The 8,812-nt window shown below is 46.1% G+C and overlaps 1 protein-coding gene across 1 annotated transcript in view; it reads left to right on the plus strand.

Moving 5' to 3' along the window:
• The first annotated feature begins 4,542 nt into the window (after positions 1–4,542).
• Positions 4,543–8,812, plus strand: part of LOC114050219 (ATP-binding cassette sub-family B member 10, mitochondrial-like) — a 42,962-nt gene continuing 38,692 nt past the window's right edge. Inside the window, exon 1 of the mRNA XM_027871868.1 lies at positions 4,543–4,990. Coding sequence (XP_027727669.1) covers positions 4,543–4,990 — 448 coding nt within the window. The remainder of the gene's footprint in view (positions 4,991–8,812) is intronic.

Consider the following 8,812-nt stretch of genomic DNA (forward strand, 5'->3'; position numbering starts at 1 on the left):
TCCAAAATTTTTTCTCTCTTCCTTCCTTCCTCCCTTTCCAAGATGGCATGCAATCTGATATAGGCTAGACATGTACAATCATATTAAACATATTTCCACATTATTCATGTTGTGAAAGAAGAATCAGAACAAAAGGGAAAAACAATGAGAAATAAAAAAAAGAGAGAAAATAGTGTGCTTTGACCTGCATTCAGACTCCAGATTTCTTTCTCTGGATGTGGATAGCATATTACATCTTGAGTCTTTTGGAATTGTCTTGGATCATTGTATTGCTGAGAAGAGCTAAATTTATCACAGTTGATCATTGCACAATATTGCTGTCACTGTGCACAATGTCTTCCTGGTTCTGTTCACTTCACTCAGCATCAGTTCATGTAAGTCTTTCCAGGTTTTTCTGAAATCCACCTGCTCATCATTTTTTAAAAATTAGTTTATTTTTAGTTTTCAGCATTCATTTCCATTTCCATTTTGAGTTTTATATTTCCTCCCCCTCCCTACCTGCCTCCCTCCCTAAGACAGAGAGCAATCTGATATAGGCTCTACATATACATTCCTATTAAACATATTTTCACATTAGTCATGTCGTAAAGAAGAATTAGAACCAACAGAAGGAACCACAAGAAAGAAGAAACAAAACAAAACAGAAGAGGGAAAAAAAAGAGCAAATAGTATACTTCAATCTGCATTCAAACTCCATAGCTCTTTCTTTGGATGTGGATAGCATTTTCCATCATGAGACTTCTGGAGATGTCTTAGATCCTTGCAATGCTGAGAAGAGCTAAGTCTATCAAATTTAGTCATCACACAACATGGCTGTTACTGTGTACAATGTTCTCCTGGTTCTGCTCACTTCACTCAGCATCAGTCCATACAAGTCTTTCCAGGTTTTTCTGAAGTCTGCCTGCTCATCATTTCTTATAGCACAATAGTATTCCGTTACATTCATGTACCACAACTTGATCAGCCATTCCCCAATTGATTGGCATCTCCCTAATTTCCAATTCTTTGCCACTACAAAAAGAGATGCTATAGAGATTTTTGTACATGTGGGTCCTTTCCCCTTTTTTACTATCTCTTTGGGATACAGACCCAATAGCGGTATTGCTGGATCAAAGGGTATGCACACATTAGAAGAGTTGAGACAGTCATCTGCACTGCAGATGGAAAGAACCCTGCTGCCTATAAATTAAAGGCCAGATTCTATTTTGGCCTTTCAGGTCCCGAAAAACAATAGCTCATCTTTGTATAACACAACTTTTAAGTCCTTCAAAGAAAGGTTTGGGAGCAGGGATTGTCAATAGTTAATAAGCTTTTAATAAGCACTTACTAAGTGCCAGGTACCAGCAAAGGGCTTGCAAATACAGATATTATGAGGAGAAGAAAGATTGTCCCTGTCCTTAGGAAATTTAAAATCTTGTTGGGGAAGACAATATACAAAAGGAAGTTGAAAAGGGGAAGGGGACCAGACCAGATAGTATGAAGTTCAGGGCCATGATGTTGGTGGAGTCAGCAGAGAAGCTAATGGAAAATGGGAGAGATGGCTAGAAAATTCTGAGCCCTCTATAAAGGGAGGCTTTGGGGGAGGTTTTTGTTTGTTTGTTCTGCCCTCTAATTAGAGGGTTGAGGCAACTGAGAATACTGAGAGAGTTTTGACTACCAAAGCTGAAGCAGTCACCCTGAAGGTCAGACTTCTGTTATTGAGTTTATCCTGGGGAAAGCATGATGCAGAGAGGTAGTGGATCAGTGACGTTCTAGACCTATTATTTCATCAGTATAGAAACTCCTTCCCTTTTCTTCTTATTCCGGGACACCAGGAGTTCAAGTGACTTGCCCATTTATGTATTCTATCCACTATGCCACAATTTTTTAGTGTAAGAATTATCATGCCCATTTTTTAGATGAGAAAACTGAGCCTTAAGGAGATTATATGACTCGCACAGCCTCAGTCAGCTAGGAATCCACAGAGCTTAGATTCAAATTTAGGTACAAATCCCAGGTTCTTTCTAGTCAACCCCAGCTGCTTCTCACTGTTTACTGTCCCATCACATCTTCCACTGTCTTTCCTAAATCACTGCTGGAGTCAGTACAGAAGAATTACTAGACTCTAAATCAGAATGATAATAATAGAAACAGCTGACCATGGATATGGATGTAAATAGCAATTCAAGCTTCACAAAGCACTTTACATAAAGTCTCATTTGACCTTCACAACACCCTTATGAGGTAGGTACTCTCGCTGGCATTACTAATGAGAACAGCCAGCATTTATATAGCACTTAATTTGTGCCAGGCACATTGCAAATAATATGTCATTTGATTATTATCCCCATTTTATAGAGGAGGAAACTGAGGCCCACAGAGAGGTTGCACAACTGCTATTAGAGTCAGGACATAGAACCAAATTTCTACCTGGGAGAGTTGCAGTAGACTTCACATCGACCCACCATGATTCCCACAGCTACACCCTGACTAACTGCTCCTGTATCTCCAAAGGGGCTGAGGTTAGGCTCAGGAAGACCTGGTTTCAAATCCTACTTCTAGCACTTACTGGGCTGATCTTGAGCAAGTTATTTAAGTTCTCAGCCTCGGTTTCCTCAAGTGTTAAATGGTGATAATATCCCTAGGGCTCATCTCACAAGGTTGTAGCATGAATCTGGATTGAATGAGATAATGTATGTAAAAGAGCTTTGTAATCTCCTTCTGGTGCCATCTTATTCTGCCTCAAAACCCAGAACTCTTTCTACTCTAAACTTTTCTAAAACCTTTAGACAAAAATGTGCAAGGTTTTCCAGGCATGGTAAGACGACCCGTGTGAGAAAGGCCTTCTGGTTTCTTTGGGAAGTAGTGGGAGATGGAGGTGGGGCAGGCAAAGGTGATATCTTGTCAAGAGGTGTGTCTTTGCACCCGGAAGACCTGCATTTGATTCTAAGTTCTGCCACTTAATTAGCAGCGAGAGCCTAAAAAAGCCACTCAGGACTTCTAAGCCTCAGTTTACTTATCTGTGAAATGGGAATACTGATACCTGTGTAGTTTCTAATCCTCAGTTTACTCACCTGTAAAACGGGGATAATAATACCTGCGTCTGCCTCACATAGTTCTTGTGAGGATGAGAAAATGTGTATGTGGTCACACATGTGAAACTCTACACAAATGTTAGTTGTTTATAACTATCATCGTCATCATCATCTTCGTTAGCCAGGTGCTCTGCCCACTGGACTTTCACTCTTTGAATGTCTGGCATTTGTTGGGGATGTAGAGGGAAAGAACATTGTCAGTCCAGCGGCATCGGGTCGGCGGCGTGACCCAAGGCTGTGCTCCCGCGGCCCTCGCGGCAGCTTCACTTCATCCTTTCACTTGGCATCGTCTGATCGAGTCTGTCCGTATTGCTCTGGCCGCAGGCGTGAGAAAGGGCACGCCCAAGTGTTCCCAGATTACAAGGGGGCGTGGTGAACCCGGTGAGGAGCGCGAAAAAGATCCCCAGAGTTTGCACCGCGCAGCCGCAGAATTCAATCCCAAGCTTTCCCCGCGCTTCTTTCTGCTCTCCAGCCTGGGCCCTTGGTTTAGTGCCTCTGGTGGCCCCTGGTGGAATAAACAGTCTTTCTTGAGGCTGAAGCCCTGTTGCAAACAGCAGGGGACGCTGTAGGGAGCTGTGTCGGGGTAGGCGGGGGACCAGGAGGATACGGGACCTGGGAAAGGGCTGGTTTACTTTCGGAATATGCCTAGAGTGTTGGCTGTTACGGGCACAGACGGGGATAGGGTACAGATTCAGGAGACGGGGAGTAGGCAGTGGGTGCCCTTAGGCCTAGGGGAATGGAGAAGAGTGAATGTTAGGAGTGGAGGGGGGACAGGGGAGGTGGAGAGCAGATGGGTCTTGACGTGATCTCCTTAGGGAAGGGCATGGACTAGCACGTGTTGTGGAGATGCTGGTGGTTGTCGGTTGAAGACCGATTAGAATTTACTCCTAAGTTGAGTAGAAAAGATGAGATGAACGTAGGGGATGGGGTGCCCCGGGGGCGGGGACACAAGGCTAAGGAGAGCAGAATGCAGTCTGGGGGCTAGGGTGTAAGAAGCGTGGGCGCATAGTTCAGATTCTGGGGGCCGCGGGACCGAGAACACTGGGTTACGAGGCCCCAGTAATGCTCCGGACTGGGGTATCGATTTCAGGGTGAGGGGTGGGGAAGAGGGAAATGGGGAGCCCCCGGGAAGGCTGCGCCGTATGGAGTGGCTCCCGGGTCTTAGATAAGGAAGTATGACATAGCAGAAACTCGGAGCAGCGTTATCAGGGGCAGGCACAGCGGGCGGCGGCGGCAGCGGGCGGGGCCGGAGGAGCCGCGCACCAGCCCAAGTACCGGAGCGCCTCAGTAGCCAGCCGCTGCCTCCGCCGCCCTCCCTGCACGGGCTCAGCCTGCTGCGCCGCCCGGGGCTCCGGCCCCTCTGCACAAAAGCAGGAACTACGGAGTGGGCTGCGGGGACGCTGGTGACGCTCGCTGCGTTCCCCGGGGTGGGGGGCGGGTGTCCCGGGGACGGGGCACCTTGGGCCCCATGGCGAGCTTCCCTGCTCGCGGTGGCGGCCGCGGCGTCCCCCCGCTGCTGCTGCTGCTGCTGCTCCGGCGCGCGCGCGGCTGCTCCTCCCAGTGGGCTCTGGCCGTGGCCCGCTCCCCACTGCCCGGGCGTCCGCGCTGCTGCAGCGGCGGCCCCAGCGCCGCCCCCGGGCCGCCGCCATCCCTGGGGCAGGCAGCGCGGCTCGCGCGGCTCCTGGGGCTCCGCGCCGGGCCCTCCGGCAGCCGCAGGTGCAGGACGACCGGCGCGGGCGATGGGCCGGCTCAGAGAGCCGCTGCTGCCCGGGTCGGGAGTGACGGCTCGGCGACGGTCGCGGCGGGAAGTGGCGGCGGCGTCCGCGACAATTCCCCGCAGCCCCCGCCGGCCGCCGGCGGCTCCGACGCCAAGAAGCTCCTGGGCTTGGCGTATCCCGAGCGCTGGAGGTTAACAGGTAGGGCTTCCCGGCGCCCCCGGTGTCTCCGCCCTTGGCATCGCCTCCATCGCCGGCCTCCCGTGGTCAGGGCACTCTGATCTTCAGCCTGAGACCACCGGGAGGCTGGGCCATGTCGGCCCTGGCCACAGTGACCGCTGCCACGCTCAGAGCCGTCACGATCACCCCCCCCCCCCGCCCAGTCTGAGTTGTGCACAACTTTTTAATTTTTTTTTTTAATTAAGAAAAAGGGTAGGATGAGGCAAGAAGGAGCATGGGATTTGGAGCCTGAGGAATCCCAGCGCTGCTTCTGAGCTTGCCTACACGTCCATGGGCAAGTCACTTTCCGATTCTGAGCCTCGGTTTCTTCATCTGCCAGGGACAGAAACTGTCTCAGTGGCGCAATGGAAAGGATTCGGTGTAGAGGAAGTGGGTTAGAATTCTGACACGGCCATTTAGTACTTTTGTGACTAGGGCAATACCCTAGGGCTTTCACCCTTTATCTTACAGATGAGGGGATGGGTTGAGACGGACCTCTTTCAGGGCTCTCAGTTGTAAATCCATTCTAGCCACCTCTGATTTTGTGTTTTCAAGTGAGGCGGCAGGTTTGTTATCGTTACTTTATATGAAAGTTGGGGCTTCACAAGCTTGTGGGGGTAAGAGAATACTTAACAGATTAGTTTGACTGATTTTTTCCCCCAAAACCATTCTATTCATAATTGAACATATAGTCAGTAGAAATCAAGTAGAGCATCTGCATCTCAGTATGTCTGAATTGCTTAGTTAGAAACTTGGTTGATCCTACTTTTCAAAACGGAATGAATTTTCAGTCAATTAGGAAGCCTTTACTAAGAACTGAGTATGTGTCAGGCATGGTGCTAAACTCTGGGAATACAGAGAAAGGCAAAAATCAGCCCCTGCCCTTAAGAAGCTTATTTAATAATGGGGGAGACTACAAGTAAATAGGGCGATATAGAATGAAGAGAAAGCTTAATTGTGTTGGGAGGGGCGGAGTGGGGCAGAGAAGAACTCCTGAAGAAGTGGTGTTTCATCCACGTCCTGAGGTGGAAGTGAGGAGGAAGACCTTTACAGGCATGGGAAATAGCTGGTGGAGAGGCATGGATATGGGACATCCTCATGTATGAGGAAAGCATGTAGGTCGTAGGTCACGATCTGGAAAGGTAGGAAGGCGCTAGGTTTCAGAGAGCATGAAATGCCAAATAGAAGACTTTATATTTGATTCTGGAAGCAATAGGAATACTAGAGTTAATTGAGCAGAGGAGCAGAGCAACGTGGTCATCGGGCCTGCCATTGAGGAAAATCATTTTAGCAACTTTGTGAAGGATGGATTCCAGTGGAGAGAAATTTGAGGTAGTGAGACTCATTGAACAGTGAAAGTTTGAACTAGGGTGGTGGTTTTGTGAGTGGAGAGAAAGGGATGTATAGAAGAGATGTTATTAAAGTAGAAATATTAAGACTTGCAAACAGATTGGTTATGTGAGGTGAGTAAAAGGGAAGAATCCAGGAGGATGCTGAGGTTGAGAACCTGGGAAAAGGGAGGATGGTGGAGCATTCTCCAGTAATAAGGAAGTTCAGAGGAAGAGAAGATTTGGGAGAAAGGCAATGTTTTGGACTTGTTGCTTTGGATATATCTACAGTTTGAAGTGTAGGCAGTTGGTGATGCAGGAAGGGTGCTTAGAAGAGAGAATAGGGCTGGAGATAACCCTGTTAGAACTAGGAATTATCTACATGGAGATAGCAGTTGAGACAATGGGAACTGTTTTGATCACCAAAGAAGATAAAATGTAGTGAAAGGAGAAAAGGACCCAGCTTTCAGATATTTATTGGTTAGCCTTAGCTGAAGTTATACCCTTATTGTTATATATATTTTATACTATTTTCTCAAGGAAAATGTATGAAACATAATTATTTTTTTTCTCAGAGTGAAAAGAAAAACCTTCCAACTTTCTGATTACTCAATACTATTTCTGCCCACTGACTTCCTATTGCCTCACCTTGGATTAGTTTGAAACTTTTTTTAGGCCAATTAATATGTTTAGAGTTGGCATCTGGAAGTGAAAAGACCTTGAGAAACTGTGCCTATATCTTGGAAGCATTGAAAACAGCCAAAAATGTTTTCCCCCCATCAAACTTATGACTTCAGTTTAGGACCCTCCAGGGATGAAACTCCCCTCACCTATACAGACCATCATTTCATCTGCAATTTATAATCTTACAGAGTTTGGTTTTGGGGGAAAATAAATAATTTCTTAAAAGAAATGAATAACAGAGTATGTGTTTAGTTTCCCCAAAATCATAATTCAAATGGTTAAAAGGCAGTTTCTGTGGCTTACTTTATCACCAGAACTAGCTGAACAAGGCATGGTTTCTTAGAAAGGGTGTTAGCTGTGGAATCAAAGCTCTGCTACTTACTCCCTATGTGATCATGGACATGTTCTTCATCTCTCTGGGGCTCATTTCTCTCATCTGTAAGATGCAGGTTGAAGTGTTGAATTAAATGACCTCTGAGGTCCTCTCTAGCTCTTAATTTAGGATTCTATGAAATTATGTCGAGAGGTATAATGGATAGAGAGCTCCCTTCAAAACCAGGACTGCCTCTCTGACATATTGTTCACATGCACAAGTGGATGATAACTTATCAGTGCTCTAGTCAACTCTTAAGTTTCAGAGAAAGTGCTGACCTGCATTGGTAGAAGACAGTTCCTCTTCCTGGAATTCCCTAAGCCTAATTGCCATCCCTATTCCTAGGAAATAATGCTAATTTTAAGAATGTCAGTTAAAACTTAAAAGGCAAAAAGCAAAAAGAAACAAACAAAAAGACCTTAAAAGGCATCTTTCTTCTCAATTACTTTAAGAGTTTTAGAGACTATCCAAAAGACTGCCGATTTGGTTGAGAATCTTGAAGAGGCAGAAGTGTATGGAAGACTATCTTTTCAAACCTAATGTTTTATTAAATATTTGTTCAGTTGTTTCAGTTGTGCCTGACTTTTCTGTGTCCCCATTAGGGGTTTTCTTGGCAAAGACACTGGAGTAGTTTGCCATTTTCTTCTCCAGCTCATTTTACAGATGAGGAAACTCAGGCCAACAGGGTTCAGTGACTTGCCCAGGGTCACATAGCTAGTATCTGAGGCCAAATTTGAACTCAGGGAAATGAATCTTCCTGACTCCAGGCCCAGCACTCTATCCATTGTGCCACCTATGCCAACACATTTATGTAGCATTTAAAAGTGTATCTAGCTTGTTCCTCAAAACCATCCTGGGACATAGGGAGCGTGAATATTATTACCCATTTTTCAGATGAGAGAACAAGTTCAGATAGGTTAATAGGATTATAGAATGTTGTTCTGAAAGGTACCCCAGAGATCATCTGATTCCCTCATTCTATAGATGAGGGAAATGAGACAATTATATGAAGTGATTCAAACTTAGGTCCTCAGACTTAAAATCCATCGTTTTCACTACACTTATTATTGGCCTTTGTTTATATAACCAGTAAGTGTTTGGATGGTAAATGCCCAGAAGGCAGGCACCTTGTCATTTTAAGTTGATTTGTTAGGCTGCATCAGTCAATCAATAAACATTTATTAAGAGGCCTCTATGTGCCAGGCACTCTGCTAAGCACTAGGGATACAAAAAGAGGCAGACAGTTCCTGCTCTCAAGGAGCTCACAGTCTAATGGTATACTGGATAGAGTTTCTTGCCTTGAAGCTTCCCTTGGACACCTGTTAGCTGTGTGGTCATGGACAAGTTATTTAGCATCTCTGGGCTTCAGTTATCTCTCTCTCTCTCTCTCTCTCTCTCTCTCTCTCTCTCTCTCTCTCT

This window comes from Vombatus ursinus, unplaced genomic scaffold (genome assembly GCF_900497805.2).
Source record: "Vombatus ursinus unplaced genomic scaffold, bare-nosed wombat genome assembly UNPS02014798.1, whole genome shotgun sequence".
NCBI classification, from domain to species: Eukaryota; Metazoa; Chordata; class Mammalia; order Diprotodontia; family Vombatidae; genus Vombatus; species Vombatus ursinus.